The 17,552-nt window shown below is 49.2% G+C and overlaps 1 protein-coding gene across 1 annotated transcript in view; it reads right to left on the bottom strand.

Moving 5' to 3' along the window:
* Nucleotides 1-226: 226 nt before the first annotated feature.
* The window catches only part of WNT4 (Wnt family member 4), a 46,391-nt gene continuing 29,065 nt past the window's right edge, over nt 227-17,552 (bottom strand). The window contains exons 2-5 of the mRNA XM_035118064.3: nt 8,073-8,308; nt 4,135-4,266; nt 2,552-2,694; nt 227-1,261 (exon numbers count right to left, since the gene is read on the bottom strand). Of these exons, the coding sequence (XP_034973955.1) occupies nt 794-1,261; nt 2,552-2,694; nt 4,135-4,266; nt 8,073-8,308 (979 nt within the window). The 3' untranslated portion in view covers nt 227-793. The remainder of the gene's footprint in view (nt 1,262-2,551; nt 2,695-4,134; nt 4,267-8,072; nt 8,309-17,552) is intronic.

Here is a 17,552-nt window from a genome sequence, read left to right on the forward strand (position 1 = left end):
CAGCGCCCAGCGCTCAGAAACTGCTCGCGCTAATGAAATTCCCTGTCACAAAATGCGCCTAGAACAATGGGAGTTTCGAACACTGCTACAAGGGCTTGCGATTTTCTGGGAAATTACTTTGGCAGAGAGAGAAAGAGAGACTCACAGGTTGCGAACCTCATCCTGCACAAACCCCATAGAAGTGACCCACAAGAGTTCATTTTGACGAGACGTGTCCTGGAAGATGTCTTGGCAGATTGCACCCCGCGTTTATTATGTGGGGAGATGCAGGAAGGAAGGGGGACGCGGCCCTTTAGATGATCTGCCTCAGACGCCCCCCAACCCAACCCCAACGTCTTCCTGGTGGAAAAGCAGTTGCATCCAAAATCGTTCCATAACACCACATTTTCTTTCTTTTTTAATTGCCCCCCTCCCTTTCCAGGATCAGCCACTAGTCTCAAACATGCATCATTGCAAAGGGCAATTAGTTCCAGGCGTGACCTTTCCTTTCCATTTTAGGTCTGTAGGCGGAGGCAGGAGGGTCTCGGGGTGATGCAGGTGGGGGGGGCACACTTTTACCCGCAGCAAACCCCCGTCCCTTACTCGCCCCCAAAGCCAGGAGGAAAGGTTTCTGGTTCTGGGCAATAAATACAGCAGGCCAAAGAGGACAATGACAACATTGAAAAATAAAAAAAGACAATCACTATTGGAACTTTTAAATATTTTTCCTTAAAAAAAAAATCTGTTTCCCTTTGAAGCATCTCCCAAGCGGTCTCTGGGCCCTCCTCCTGCCACGGAGTCTGCTCTGCCCACGTCACCGGCAGGTGTGCATCTCTGCCACGCGGTGGCACTGTTTACACTTGACAAAGCAACACCAGTGGAACTTGCAGCTGCAGCGCTCCACCACCTCCACCTCGTCCGTGTGGAAGCCGCGTCCGCAGCACATCAGCTCGCAGCCGTCGATGGCCTTGGAAGTCTTGTTGCAGTGCCTGCCGCTGGTGCCCAGGACGCCGTTCCTCAGGTCGTGCTCGCAGAAGTCGGGACTGGAGTCCAGGTAGACCAGGTCCTCGTCCGTGTGGGGCTTGAACTGGGAGTTCTTGGGGACTAGCACCTTGGTGGAGCCCACCTTCCGCTGCTCGACCTCCGTGGCCCCGTCAAACTTCTCCTTCAGCACGTTGCCCACCTTGCGGAAGGGGGGCATGGCCTTCCAGCAGGTCTTCACCTCGCACGAGCCAGACACGCCGTGGCACTTGCACTCCACCCGCATGTGGTTCAGGATGGCCTTGGTGGGGAAGGAGCAAGAAATTCATTTACTTACAAACATGTTCCTTTCTTCCTTTCATTCTTTAATTCCCCCACCCCCACCCCATGGAACAAGACAGGAACAACAAAGCGGAAAACGACGACAATAAGATGAGGACGTGCCCAACATCTGCGACGCCTTACATCAGGCATCCCCAAACTGCGGCCCTCCAGATGTTTTGGCCTACAACTCCCATGATCCCTAGCTAACAGGACCAGTGGTCGGGGAAGATGGGAATTGTAGTCCAAAACATCTGGAGGGCCGAAGTTTGGGGATGCCTGTTCTCAACTGTCTTTAATTGCTGTTTTAAATTATATATGAAACTGTTTTTTTATTGCTAATTGGTTTTTTGTGTTTGTGTGAAATGGCTTCAAGATATTTCATGGAAAGAGATTCGTAAATGGAATTACACAAACTGCAAACACTTTAGGATTTCGAGGCAGGTGACATCCACTACCCATATGTGAGTGGGGGTGGGATGGGGGAAGTACTTTTTTCTGGGGGGAAAGCAGGGGAACTCAACATGAAGCTTGTTTATTTGTTTGTTTGTTTGAGGCCCAGTCGCAGTGGCATACCCCACACACCGGTAGTGTCTGATTAATAAATTCAAGCAGAGAATGTTCTGGATTAGAAATGGCCACAACTTTATTGATTACAGATATCGGTGGATTTTTGGCTCAGGCATTGGGTATATATCCATTCCAGTCCCCCAGACACCCCAAGTTCCTGCTTAAAAAACAAAACAACCCTTGATAGTGGAGAAATGAAATATACCAAATGTACTGAGAGTAAAAGTTAGTCCACATCTGCTAATGCTTGTCCACGGAAAGACAGAAGACACCCCCTCCTCCCCCCCAAACATGGCAACTATTTTAGTTTCTTGCCAGTTCTGCAAACTTTTTAAGCGTTGCGTTGTTCACTTGGCCATGAGTGACATGGTAGGGCAATGCAGTCTTAACCGACCTGATGCCCTGCCTATGTGTCGGACTACAATTCCCATCAGCCATTGCTGGCTGTAAAGCTTTGGGGGCCAGAAAGAGAAGAGATGACACCGATGCACAGAGGAGGGCAATGCAGAGTGCTCATTCCTCCTCTGGCATCCGCAAGGCTTGACCAGCTGTTTCCCACACATTCAAGTTCCTCTCTGCAGATTTAAGGGCTAGAAACCTGTTCTCTTCCAAAAGCCAGCAAGCGCAGGAAGATGTCTGTGGCTGCTCCGCCCCCCCCCCCCCCCCGGGGAAGCAAGATGCACAAGCCTGCTGCTCTTACCTTCCTCCCGGCTTCGTTGTTATGAAGGTTCATGAGTGCCCTGCTGGAGGAAGCCCCTTTGCTCCTCTCCCTGACGTCAACAAAGGACTGAGAGAAGGCCACCCCGTAGGCAATGTTGTCGGAACAGCCGGACCACTGGAAGCCTAGAGCAAGGAGGCGAAGGGAAACAAAGGGCAGCACTTACGTGGGGAGGATAGCACAACTCATTCCACAGCGCTGCAGCCCATTGGAGAGAGAGGTACTCCCTCCCTCTTTCTCCTCTGGGAGGCTACAGGGCAGGGGTGGGGGAACTCAAATGTGCCCCCCCCCGCCTCTATCTGGCCCTCAGGACTCCCCCAGGCAACACCTTCTGTCTTCACGAGACGCCCCTCAGAGGCTCTGCTCTGTGCACACCTCAATGCTTTTGCCTGTCTTGACTGTGTCCTTGAATTGTGGCACTTCCCCCTGCATGCCTAGGGGTGATGGAAGTTACTGTCCACCAACAGCTGAGGAACCAAGTTTGAGAAAAGCTCATCTACGCCAACAGTGGCCTTCCAGATGATGATGATGATGATAATATTATCATTTATATGCTGCCCATCTGACTGAGTTGCCCCAGCCACTCTGGGTGCCTTCCACCAAAATATAAAAACACAACAAAACATCAAACGTTAAAAACTTCCCTATTTAGGGTTGCCTTCAGATGTCTTCTAAAAAGTCATATAGTTGTTTATCTCCTTGACATCTGATGGGAAGGCGTTCCCCACAGGGCGGGCGCCACTACCGATAAGGCCCTCTACTTGGTTCGCTGTAACCTCACTTCTCACAGCAAGGGAACCGCCAGAAGGTACTCGGAGCTGGACCTCCATGTCCGGGCTAAATGATTGGGGTGGAGACGCTCCTTCAGGTATACTGGGCTGAGGCCGTTTAGGGCTTTAAAGGTCAGCACCAACACTTTGAATTGTGCTCGAAAACGTATTGGGAGCCAATGTAGGTCTTTTAGGACCAGTGTTATAGGGTCCTAGCTGCCGCATTCTGGAATACTTGTAGTTTCCGAGTCACCTTCAAAGGTAGCCCCATGTAGAGTGCATTGCAGATATCCTGGAATTCCAACTCCCACCAGGTCTAGTCAGCATAGTCAGTGGTGAGGGCAGATGGGAGTTGTAGTCCAGTGATATCTGGAGCAGGGAAGTTGGAGAATTCCAATGGAGGTGGCAATGGGGGCTGAAATTGCCAACTTTTGCTTATTTTGTCCCATATCTGGGAAGGAAAAAAGTCCAGTGAACAATGGCCAGGATCTTCTGCTGCTGCTTTCAGTCTGCAAAAGAGCACGTAATTGCTGTTCCTTTGCACATACAGGGATTGGGGTAGAGTAGCAAAACAGCAATGTCATTTACAAAAGCAATTACATAAAGTATGCAATTTGGGCACAGCAGACAGCACAGCAAACAATGCAACTTTGGGTGGAATGGAAACAGCGCTGCATGCGACAAACTTGGCGCAGAGCAGAAAACGTCCTGGCGTCCGTGCTCTGGAGGGCTGTCGGCCGCCCACCCCTTCAATGGTCCTACCTCCACACCCTGACCTCACACTCATGTACTTACCCTGTGGGCTGACCCCATGGACCGTGCGGTCGCACCCACATTTGTCGAGTTCCCCACTGCTGCATGCCCTCGTCACGGCAAAGGCAACACCAGCGGAGGAAATTGCATACACAAAGGCGGCCTCCCGCGTCCCTGGCGAGAAAGCAGAGAAGAAGAATAGAATTGTGGCGTTGGAAAGGGACCCAAGGTATCATCTAGTCTAGGCTTCCTCAAACTCGGCCCTCCAGATGTTTTGAGACTACAATCCCCACCATCCCTGACCACTGGTCCTGCTAGCTAGGGATCATGGGAGTTGTAGGCCAAAAACATCTGGAGGGCTGAGTTTGAGGAAGCCTGATCTAGTCCAATCCCCGAAAACGAGGCACAAGTTAGAAAATAACCTGTGCTTGGGTGTTTTAGGGGTCAAACCTCACACGGATCTGGCCAAATGGCTTGTTGCTCTGTACCAGCCCTTCACCAACCTGGTACCCTCCAGATGTGTCGTACTGACAAGAGATGTAGACCAGAACATCTGGAGGACAGCAAGCTGGTGAAAGCTGTTCTGCACGAAACCTGCTTGTTTATCTGCTTATCTCTCTGTTTGCTGTTCATCTTTGCATTGTTGTTATTGGGAGAAGATCCACAGGCCCCTTTTGAAAACAAAACAAAGCATGGCAAGCAATGGTCTTCCTTGCACAGAGATGCAGTCTGTGGGTAAAACTGAGGTTTATTTATTTACTTAACCTCAGTTTTACCCACAGACTGCATCTCTGTGCAAGGAAGACCATCATCAGGTGAATTGCTCCCGATCTTCCCCGACCACTGGTCCTGTTAGCTAGGGATCATGGGAGTTGTAGGCCAAAACATCTGGAGGACCGCAGTTTGGGGGTGCCTGTCTTAAACCTTTCTTTCTCTTCCATGGTTCCAGACCCACCCTGTATGCTTACTTGCTGAGTCAGTATTTGAACCCGTGTAGTTCCAATTGTAAAGGGACCCAGGTGGCGCTGTGGTTAAACCACTGAGCCTAGGGCTTGCTGACCACAAGGTCAGCGGTTCGAATCCCTGTGACGGGGTGAGCTCCCGTTGCTTGGTCCCAGCTCCTGCCAACCTAGCAGTTCGAAAGCACGTCAAAATGCAAGTAGATAAATAGGAACCGCTACAGCGGGAAGGTAAACGGCGTTTCCATGTTTTGGTTTGCCAAAAGCGGCTTTGTCATGCTGGCCACATGACCTGGAAGCTATACGCCGGCTCCCTCGGCCAATAATGCGAGATGAGCGCGCAACCCCAGAGTCGGTCACAACTGGACCTAATGGTCAGGGGTCCCTTTACCTTTACCTTAGTTCCAATTAAAGCCTAGCAAGGAAAATTAAACACACACACACACACACACACACACACACCCCTGTCTAAAACTCCTCTCAGTAGAGTCCAAACTCTGCTCCCAGGCTGGGAACATCTACCAAGCCAGGCTGAGAACTTCTCTTATTGCTTTCTCTCTGCAACTCTGCAAAAGCAGGGGGTGGAGGAAGAGAAGAAGAAGAAGAAGAAGAAGAAGAAGAAGAAGAAGAAGAAGAAGAAGAAGAAGAAGAAGAAGAAGAAGAAGAAGAAGAAGAAGAAGAGTTGAAGCTACGTTGGTGGCTCTGTGTGTTCTTCTCGCTACCTCCCCCCCCCCCCCGCCAGTCACCCTCATGTGGGTAGGTGCATGCGGGTGGAGTTAACGAAAGAGGAATATTGGTTTAGCAGTTCTCAATTATGTCTTGCAACACTCCGTTCCTGCCAAGGGGTGGTTAGACTGGAACAGACCCTTCTGTCTTGGAAGATCCTGGCACAGGCCCCACCGAGAGGCCTTTGCTCCATTCTCACAGCCCCAAACAGCCAGCAGGGGAAGGACACAAATGCCCTTGAAAACACACACACACACACCCCAATCCCAGAGCCTCAACAGGAGAGAGGGGTGTCTGGGAAGGGGGGTGGGCGCAGAGAAATAAAACGTCCCGGCGGTCAGGACGGCGCAGGCACCAGAGACTCAAAGCAACCGAGCAACCTCCGAGTTAATCAAGGTTAATAGCAGGCCTAGCGTCCGTGGGTTTCGCTCTGTGGCTGCCCGAGAGGGAGACGACTTCACTCGCTGGTATTTCTGGCATTTCCAGGGCGAAACCTTTGCAAGCACAAATCTGCAGCCCTCCTCTGAAGACGGCTGGAGGAAAGTTAAATAAGGAGGTGCAGCGGTGGCGAGGATGGCAACCTGAGTGTGGGTGGGTAGCTGTAAGGTGGTGTGCAGTTCACAGAGAATGGCAGAGGCCTCTGGGTTGTTGGTTCTCTCTGTGTGTGTGTGGTGTGTGTATATAACTGAGAATCTGAAGGATACTCCCAAACCAATCCCAGACCTTAATCCTGGACCTTTGAACCCTTGTGCAAATTCACGGGAGGTTGAACGGTCTGATTTGGTAGCTACCAGCTGTGCAGGTCAAACAGAACCTCCACATCCAGGTGCAGTCTACCTTGGAAGTGACAGGAGAAGTCTGCCGCCTTCGTGCCCCGCTTGTGAGCCCCTTTCCCAGAGGACCCTGCTAGGCTGCTGTATCTAGCGCACCTGAACTATGAGACTCCTGAGTGGGGGTGAGGGGGGGGCGCTACCTTGTGGCCTCGCATGTGTTGCTGGACTCCAACTCCCACCAGCCTCATTCAGCATGGACAATGGCCGGAGATGCTTGGATATTAATCCTGCCCATCTTCAACTTTGTAATGCATAATGCTGGGTTGGTCGGTCGGTTACGTATCTTATGCATTGGATTGCATTATTTTTTTAAAAAGGATTTTAACTGTGAATCACCACCTTGAAGGCAGGGGAGGGGGGCAAGCTTTGGCCCTGAAAGCCTTCATAGAAATATGTGTGTCCCCCAAAATATCTATAAACTCCCCCCACCCAATCTTGCTATGTCCCAGATGTCTGCATCTCTCCTAAACAATCTGCTTATTAAAATAGGATAGCTGCTGCCCGAGTCAGACCATTGCTTAGGGCTGGGCGATAATCAGTTTTTCAACACTGCGGTGCATTGCCAGCCAAACATCGTGGCTTGGCAATGTACCACGATGTTGAAAACACAAGATGCATGAGCCTCTGCCTGCGAGACATTGGGTGAAACTGCCCTAGTTCTCATCTCAAGGCAGTTTTACCCAGGCTTGCAGGCTGGGACAATGCAGTTTGTTTGCACTACTTAGCTGGAGGGAGGGAAGGGAACTGCTCCAGTTTAAAGATACAGAGGGAGGAACAAGCTGTATCAGTGCCTCGCCAACACAGCTTGTTTCTCCCTCTCTGTCTTGTGAGGGCAGAGTGTGATGGCGGTTTCACTCAGCGATATATCGCTGCTGAAACTGCTGCTGCTTCCGAGCCCCTCTGCTAGCAGCGCTGCTGGAGGAAGGAACTCTCGCGGACGCTGTTAGCAGAGGGAGCGGTGGCGATTTCCCCAGCGATATACCGCCGAGCGAAACCGACATCACGGTCTGCTCCTCATACTGGTCCTGAGCGATATATCGATATATCGCCCAGGCCTACCATTTGTTCAGCTATTTCGTTTTTTCCACACTGACCTCTCTACAAGGTTTCTGGCAGGGGACATTTCCAGCTCTACCTGGAAACGACAGGGATTGAACCAGAGAGCCATTGCAAGCAAAGCAGGTGCTTTTACAACTGTGCCATGGCCCTTCTATTAATAAAAAAGCAAGATTTCTCATGATTCTGAGAAAAGCTTGCTTAAATAGGGAGACGCCTCCATCAGGCCCATCAAGCTCACCGACTTGTGACAGCTCTCCAGGGTTGTCGAACAGGGGTATCTCCCAGCCTGAACCCAGGACTTTCTGCATGCAAAGGGGAGGCTCTGTCACTGAGCTATGGCCCTCCCACTACCCAGGGAACCTTCTGCATGTGCCCCAATGCACCAAAAGGGGGGAAACCTCACCTTGTGTCACCACTTTCCCAAAGACTGGCAGGCTGTCCAGCATGGAGCAATTCCAGCGGCGGTTGCGGAACTGGAACTGGCACTCCTCAATAGCCAGCTGGGCCCCCCGGCGCACCGAGTCCATGACCTCCAAGTTCCTCTTGCACATCTGCACCTGCCTCTGGATCAGACCCTTCAGCTTCTCGCAGGTCTCTTCCTCAGAGATGCTTCCCACAGAAGACAGCTTTGCCAAATATCTGCTAGGACGATATCGGTGTGGGGAGAGAAGGGAGGAGGAACAAGAACAACAATGAAGTGAGTGGTGTAACAGCAAACCCGGCAGCCAAGGACCAAACTGCAGGTTCATTGCATTTTTTTTTTTACACGAGCACCAGCAGGTTTTAAGAAATGCAAATAGCAGCGGTGTGTGTGTGTGTGTGTGTGTGTGTGTGTGTGTGTGTGTGTGTGATTATCAGCATTACAGCAGGGGTCAAAAGATCATTTAACCCTTTCCTCCATTGCTGTGGCCCAACAGTTTTTGCCAGCAGAAGGTCTCAGGTCTGATCCCTGGAATCATAGAATCACAGAACTGGAAGGGCACCCCAGGGGTCATCTAGTCCAACCCCCTGTAATCTGCATAGAGGAGTGAGAGATATATACTCTGAAGTGGGGGCTGAGAACCTTATCAGCTCCACGGGCCAGGAGCTTATCAGGATCGGCTTCCTGAGGCCAAATTTGACAAGTGGGTGGGGCTGCTCAGCTGTCAATCAACTGATGTTCCAAATGACATCAGGTGCAAGGTGCTTTGAAGTCCTCAAGTCTCTCCCCCCCCCATGGAATCTTGTGAAACTGAGCAGGATTCAAACCCTGGCCCATCAGGTGTTGAGCAAAAGGGTTAAATCCTGCCCCATCTGTTCCCTAAGGGGAAAAGATGCACGCATCCAATGCAGGGTTTAACCTTGCCCTCCTGCCCATCAGATGACATCACAAACCAAGTCAGCTGATGGGCAGGCAAGGTTTGTGGTTCCTGACAAATGGCCTCAGGGCTTTCCAAGATGGGCCCATGGGATGGAGGTTCCCCATCCTGCCAAAGGGAGTTATAGCAATAATGATCAGAATCACGATAGACAGGAGGGGTACATAACTGTTGCTGCAATCCTGATGAAAATCCCTTATATTGCTTGCTTTGCGGGGAGAAACACCCCCCATTTCCCCCTTCCATATCTGTTGTGGTTCCGATAATTATATCAGTATATCCCCTGCCTCATCTGATGCTCTTTTGCATTCCCCCCCCCAAAAAAACTTGCACGTTAAATGCAAAGGTGCCCATGACGCCACGTCTGCTTTGGCCCCAACTCTTGCTATCTGTTTCTTTACAACTCTTTAATAGATCACCCATATTTTGCTCAAAGAGCTCCCCATGGTGGCTAGCCATATAAGATCATTCAAAACTCTAGTAAAATACATTGGAAGTACCCATGAAAAGAAAAGAAAAATCCACAAAACAGCAGCAGGAAAACAAAACAGCAGCCGTTGGCTACTCCAACTCTGACCCTGTCTCCAAATGCTTAGTGAAATGAAGATGCCTCCGCCAGCTTTGAAAAGGTTAAAATAAGAGTGAGTTACATACATCACTTTGCCCAAAGAATCCTGGGAACTGTAGTTCACCCTAACCCTAACCCCCAAAACTCTGATCAAACTACAGTTCCCAGGATTCTTTGGGGGAAATGATGCACTCTAAGTATGCTTGAAAGATATGGGTTGTGTGCAGCCATGCAGCCAGCTCACATTTTGCTGTTTAGCGTGAAAGAACATTGGAAGCTGCCTTAGACGGAGTCATCCTGTTAGTCCATCTAGCCCAGTAATGCCTACACTGACTGGCAGTGGCAATCCAAGGTTTGGGGCAGGGGCCTCACCCAGCCCAGCTAGAGATGCCGGGGATTGAACCTGGGGCTCTTTTGCTTGCAAAGCGGAGCCCTGCCACTGAGGTACAGTCTTTCATCAGAAGGTTCCCCACTCCTTGGCTCTCAAATGCCAAAAACCCGGAAGCAAGTGTTCCAGTTTTCGAATGTTTTTCAGAAGCCGAACGTCCGATGTGGCTGTCGGCTATTGTTTCCGGGGTGCCTGGACCAATCAGAAGCTGCACCTTGGTTTTTGAACATTTCAAAAGTCAAATGGACTTTCAGAATGGATTACGTTTTGCGCTTTTGATTTTGTGTTTTTGAGGCTATATCGGTTAATTTGTTTTTGTGACTGTGTGGAACCCAGTTCAGCTACTGATTGATTGATTGTGTGACTGCGAAAATGGATAAATGCCCCCCCCTTTCCAAACAATGACTATCATCAGTGCAGGTAAGAATTTTTTTAAATTTTTTTTTATCATCTACAATACTGTCTTATCTATTTTATAGTACAGTACATATTGCTTTCATTTTATGGATCAATGGTCTCGTTAGATAGTAAATTTCATGTTAAATTGCTGTTTTAGGGGTGGTTTTTTTAAAATAAAAGTCTGGAACAGATTAATCTGTTTTGCATTACTTTCTATGGGAAAGCACACCTTGGTTTTGGAACGGACTTCCAGAACGGATTAAGTTTGAGAACCAAGGTACCACTGTATAGAAGTTGACTCAACCGGCAGCTGAATGGACTTGCAGCGAGACAGGCTGCTCCACTGCACCCAGGCCAGCAGGCTAACTTAGGGAATCAAGGCCACACACCTCTGACTTCAGACACCAAGATGCTATTGCCTGTCCACCCCCTGCCAACACCCAGTGCTTGCATTTGCCTAACAGCAGAGCCGGTCCTGCAAAGAAGTCTCCCTGGGGATGGGTATCTGGCCCAAAAAGATTTCATCAACTGTCCACTTTTAAAGCATTACTGTCACAAGAATGAAAGAGAAGTTCTAAAAGCTAAGATTATGATAGCCACCCACCAAGGAAGCGGACCACTGTGAAACCACGACAATTTCTTTTTTTACAAATAAAAAGTCGCAAATTGTTTTATTGCATTTTCATCCTCCCGTTCCCCCGCACAGCCACTGAAAAAGCTCGAGCTGACATACACAGTTCCTCCCATTTTGCCCTCTCAACAACTCTGAGAGGTAGGCAAAGCCATGAATGTATTACTGACCCAGGGTCACCTTGGCTGGGCAAGCACTTGAACCTGGATCGCCCTGATGCTAGGATGACCTTTTGCTGATTAGGTCACCCTTGCCTTTCCCCCCTGGGTAACTGTGGCGAGGTACTGCCCGGAGAGGCCTGCCACAATCCTGCACCCTGCTTACTTGGAAGTAAACCCCACTGAATTCAAAGGGACTTACTTCTGAAGAGCTGCGAACAGGATTGCACCATGAGCCAGGAAGAGAAGCGCTTTGTGGATGCCAGGAATCCCCCCAGCAAATTGCCATTCGCTGCTCTGCTTCCTAACAAACGGCACTGTCATGAAATTAAAAAGGAAGGCTGGCACCAACGCCATGGCACTCTTTTAATCCAGTGAATGGGAACCTCACACCCAGGAGCCAAATGCGGCCCTCCAAACCTCTGTCTGGCCCTTGAGAGTCTCTGCAGGCCGTACCCTCTAGCAACCCTGCATTACACTCTTCTGGAGTGTTTTCTGCCTAGTTGGAAAGTGTCCTTCAACTCTCATAATGAAAATATCACACACCCCCCAACCATCTCCGTCCCTCTTTCTCCCCCCTCTCTTTCCCCCCAATGTCTATGACAATAGTGTCTCATACCGAATGTATACAAATTGTGAAAAAAAGACTCTTGAAAGTGGGGACGCTATATGTACTTTCTCTTGTTTATCTGGTTGTTTTGTACCACAAATCTTTAATAAAAAATAATACTTCTTGCTTACCCGGAAAGAGAGGAGGAGTGTGTGTAGAAACTAGCTTAGTGTACAGAATAATATTTGCATCCATTGCTCCACCTTCTTTGGGCCTCTGCTCCTGCCCCCCACTGGCATGTGGCCCTTGAAAGGTTGTACAGAAAGGGATGTGGCCCCCGGGGCTGAGAAAGGTACCTCAGCTCTTGACTAGTCAACTCATTTCACGGGCTTCATTTTACAAAGCAGAAATAGACCTATGCTTCCCACTTCCTCTTGCCACGGGATAGTTGCCCGACTCAACTCAAGTTCAAAAAGCTGTTGCAAGAGCTAGATGCTTTTGCAAACACATCGCTTTGAGCACTGGCCTACCGCTGTTCAAGAGCTTCTTTTGCTGGTCTTGCCAGCTCCCCTTGTACTTCACCTCTTTGGGTGCTAGAGGGCGCCAGGATCCCTTCCGCCGACATCCCGCAGGCCCCAGAAGTCAAGAGGTGTAGCATTTACGTTCCACCCCAAAGCATGCAGAAGAAAGTGTGTCTGCACGACACACTACTGTCCTAGAATGCCACGCCTTAGCATCACACACTATTCGAAACTGCACCGCTTTACGCGCTCTGCTGGTTAGGAAGAAATTCAATTCCGTCCACATCTAAAAGCGAAGCTACTGAATTTACACTTTCTAAAACAACACACTAAAGAGAAATGCACACTTCTAAATGCACACGCCTCCAGACTTTGCAGTGCAGTTCGCCAGCCAAGTAATGCACGCAAAAATTATATAGGCAACAGTCAAGTGGGCGTAAAAATGCATATATTAGTGAAAACGGCATTGGAAAATGCATTGGGGCGCATTCAGCTAAAATGGTGCACTAGTGGAAGCCAGAGCAAGGGCTCTTGCTAGTGCGGTGGGTATTTCCCCTCCCCTCCCTTCCCCAAATCTGCTCTGGGGAGTCAGGAGAAGCCCCAGAACAGCACAGGGAAGGAGACGGGGGATTGTTCTGCTTGGCAAGCACAAATACTTGTGCTAATGGAACAACCAGAAGACTATGACACTGAATTCCTCCCATTACATTAGGGAAAATTGCTTTGCAAAAAACACGTGTATAATTACTGAAGCTTACATGCAAACATGTGTCCGTTGGGAGGAATCGGAACTGAGTTGCTGATGAATTTTTCGCGAGGACCCCCGTCTTTTAATCGCATTCCAGCATGAAAATATAAAGAATGGAACTTAACAGCGGAGAATCGAACCGGAAACAGAGAGGTTTCACTTCTCCCTAGCTGCTACTGTACACAAGATGTACACATGGGCTTGGACGTATTCCCTCCTCTCCCCGCCACTTCTCCCCCCCCCAGCCCTGCCCTGCCCTGCCCTCCCCCCCCGCCTGGGAGCCTGCTGCTCTCCCGAGCTCAACAGCTGTCCTTTGTCTCTCCAGAATGGAGAAGGATAGGACTTGCCCTGTCAGGGCTGAGGAGTCACAGTGTATCCAAGGGCTATTAGGAGAAGCCAAAGTGGTGGAGAGCCGGCCAAAGTCAGCAGAGCGAAGGACACTGGCTGCCAGCGCTGGCTGCCACAACCCTCCCTCAGCACGGGCAGCGTTCTGATCACCAGAGGCTCCCTCAAAACCACTTCCCTCCTGAAGGCCAGGCTGAGCTTTTCCTGGCTCCCTGTTCTCTTCACAGAGTCAGGCCTTTCAACCACTGGGCAAGCCAGGCTGCTGCGCCTCCAGGACAAGCTCAAGATTTGGGCAGTAACATAGAAGGCCCCATACAGTGTGAAGCCCAGGTTACTCGAGAGGCTGCCTTGCTCCTTACAGACCCAGGAGGTGACAGGAGAGACCCTCCTTCATCCCCTCTGCCCCCCCCAAAGACTAGAAGCCCGCCCAAATTAACTTGGCACAGGGCTTTCATCGTGGCTGCCCCCGTATCTCTGCTGAGATAAGACAAGCAGAAGCATTTCAAGACATATTTGTTTGTTCTTTTCAGCAGGCTTTTCCAGGTGGGTGGAAAGGGTCTTTTCTGTGGTTTGTGCCAGCCATTCAATTGGGTTTTTTTTGGGGGGGGGGCAATGTTTTCCTAAGTATTTGTGTGTAGATGATTTCATGGTGTTTGTGTGGAGGTTGCTTTGAGACTCATGCGGAAGATTCCTTAAGCTAGTTTATTAATGAGAAGAAAGCTGATTTGCAACAATGCTTGCGTCCATCTGGCACCGTGAGGTTGGCACGGACTGGCAGTGGTCCTCTGGTATTTCAAGCAAAGGACATTCCCAGCCCTGCCTAGAGATTGCCATTGGGGGTTGACCCGAGCTCCTTATTCCTGCAAAGCAGATGCCCTTTACCACGGGGTCCCAGCCTTTTGCAGACTAACCCCCACAGACTAACTCCTGTGGGGTCCCTGAGGCCCCAACCACCTCCAAGTCTCTCCCTCCTCTCTTCCAAGCCAAGCTGGGTGGTGAGGGAAGCAGCCCAAGGAGAGGCCTCCTCCATGTTTGGTTGTGAGAAGAAGCAACTTGAGATGGACTGGGACCAAGCCAGAAGAAGCCTTCAATCGACAGAGAGCTCAGTGCACCCACCCATCGACATCTCCATCTCCTTCTGTCTGCCTGACTTGTTTGCTTTAAAAAAATAAATAAAAGTAACTCATTGGGAACTGTTGCTCTTCCTCTTGCAGTCAAACATGGAGCAGAGGAAGTTGCCTTATACTGAGCCAGACCATTGGTCCATCTAGCTCTCAGTATCACTCACTGGTTGTGTCTCTCCAGAGTTCCAGACCAGGATCTCTCCCAGTCCTACCTGCAGATGTTGGGGATTGAAGTTGGGACCTTCTAGACTCATAGAGCTGGAAGGGATCCTGAGGATCATCTGGTCCAACCCCCTGCAATGCAGGAATATGGAAGTGTCCCTTACGGGGATCGAACCTGCAACCTTGGTATTATCAGCACCATGCTCTAACCGGCTGAGCCATCCGGGAGCTGTACCCAGAGCTCTTCCTCAAACATGCTATGGATTCTTCCCCTTCCCATAGCCTGCTACCAAACAGTAGCTGTTCTCTGCTGGCTCCAACGGTGCATGGACCACCCTAGAAAGATCTCCATTCCTCGCTCTTGGTGATGGCTTTGCTGACTGTTCTGCAGCCGTAATGCCCACCAGAAGCTGAAGGGGCAGCAGCATTCCATGCACTTCCGACTTCCCTTTTCATAGGATCCATATCAATAACCCTGGCTGTTGGAGGCATCAGAAATGTGTCAATTTCACATAAGAATCTCTTTTAAGGTGGACATATGAACCGGCCATGCTGAGCCTGTTGTGCACTCTCGAGTTCATCATTACTTACTCTAACTGGCGGCAGTTCTCAATGGTCTCAGGTCACCTGCTGCTTGGCCCTTTTGAACAGCATATGCTGAAAACTGAGCCTGGAAGATCTTCCTTCTCTGGGCAAAGCATGTGACCCCTTCTCCAAGTTACAGCCCCTCCAAATGGAGCAGTTTTGATGGGGGCAGGCATGCTTTTCAGAGATATAACTCATTATTTTTTCTGGCAAAGGGGTTTCTTTCTTTCTTTGCTGGATATTAGGGGTGAAGGAGAAATTCAATTCAGTGTGTGTGTGTGTGTGTGTACATATATACACACACACAGTGGTACCTTGATTTCTGAATGGCGTGACTTCCGAAGGTTTCGACTTACGAAGTCGGCAAACCTGGAAATATTTTCGCCATGCGCTCGTTCTGCGCATGCGCAAAATGGACGTTTTGACATCCGAAGGTTTCGATTTACGAAGAGCGCCGTGGAACAGATCGCCTTCGTTAGTCGAGATATATATATATATATATACACACACACACGTGTGTGTGTGTGTATGTGTGTGTGTGTGTGTGTGTGTGTGTGTATATATGTATATGTATATGTATATGTATATGTGTATATATATATATATATATATATATATATATATATATATATATATATGAATTACAGTCATACCTTAGAAGTCAAATGGAATCCATTCTGGAAGTCTGTTCGACTTTCAAAACATTCGGAAACCAAAGTGCTGCTACTGATTGGCTGCAAGAAGCTCCTGCAGCCAATCAGAAGCTGTGGAAGCCCTGCCGGACATTCGACTTCCAAAGATAGTTCGCAAACTGGAGCAGTCATTTCCAGGTTTGAGGCGTTTGGGAGCCAAAATGTTCGGGAACTAAGCTGTTAAAAAACCAAGGTATTATTGATCCACACAGACCAATAAGCAATAGAAAAAATTCAATAATATGCCCAACCAAAGGCAGGTGTGGGAAACAAGAACATATCAAATATTAACACCCCTTCTAAAATCATGACAACTGTATTTCTCTAGATGACACAGGGAGGGAATTCAGTTTGCATTTAAAGGCAAACATCTCTAATTTTCACTTTCTGAAACAACACGCAAAGCATCCTTTAAAATCCACACTTCTCGGAATTTTGCAAGGCAGCTCTCCAGCCAAGCAGCCTGTACACAAAAACACCTACTATGGTAAAGTGTGCCTACAGAGGCCTATTTTCGTGGAAAAAATGCATCACATTAGGAGAAATTGCTTTGCAATGATGTGAACATTAGGCAAAATTTCGCACAAAAAATTGCATCTCTTAGCAGAAATTTGCACTGTAATGCCAGTGGTTTTTCACAATTTTTTTTAAAAAAATGCAAACTGAGATGGAACTGTGGAGAACTGACCTTAAGAGTGGGAAAAAATAGAAAGTGAAAGAAATCAATTTGGACAGTTTTGCCCATCCATACAGTATATGCACCATCAGCAAGCAATCACAAGACTGGACCTTTGGAATGCCAAAATCTTGCTCACGGCTCTTTCGGCAGTCCTCTTCTGCCCATGACCAACCTGCCGGAAATCCCAGATGGGGAAACCCCATCTATTGCTCATATGGGGAACTGCAGCCTTCTAGACATAGTTGGACTAGCCAGCATGGTTGCCATAAGCCAGCATGGCCAATGTATGACCAAAGATGCTGGGAATTGTAGGCCAAATGACACCTAGCAAGCCACAGATTTCCCCCACCCCCAGCCGTGTCCTATGGCCTCTGCTGCAGTCCCTTTCCCAAGACAATGTTGAAAGCAGCACAAGATATCTCCAGCAGCAGCAGTAAGAGGTGCCAGGGAAGCATGAGAGAATTCCAGTTGGCAATGGACGAGAACGCCCGTTCAAAGGCCCAAGATATTTCCCAGATCTTTCCAGACGCTGGGAGCATCCGAAACTCAAGCGCAGGAGGAGCCCTTTCAAACGTCTCCAAAACAGATGCTCCCGATAAGAGCCTTCCCAAACAAACACTTATTGCGGCTCCAGAGGATGAAAACGAAGATAAGGCGTGTGGTTTCAACGATAGAGTGGAGTGTCATGGCATCATCGTAACCAGCTCTAGAAATACAGTTGCCAGATGTTGCTCCTTGCAGCTCACACCAGTGCCAGGGCCTCTCCTGCACTCTGCAAAAATGTCTTCAATAGGTGCCCCAGAGACTCCAATGGTATCCCAGTCACGGCCCCAAATAGCCTTATGATTAACTCATCTGGTCTCCACAGACGACCAAGGATTCTCTGAAGGCTAGTGTACATTGAGCGTGGAAACCAGCCTTGTAAATTAAACCTGCAAAAGTTACTAGCCCATAACCCACCCACCCCTTTTCTTA

This window comes from Zootoca vivipara, chromosome 6 (genome assembly GCF_965207765.1).
Source record: "Zootoca vivipara chromosome 6, rZooViv2.hap1.1, whole genome shotgun sequence".
Taxonomy (NCBI): Eukaryota; Metazoa; Chordata; class Lepidosauria; order Squamata; family Lacertidae; genus Zootoca; species Zootoca vivipara.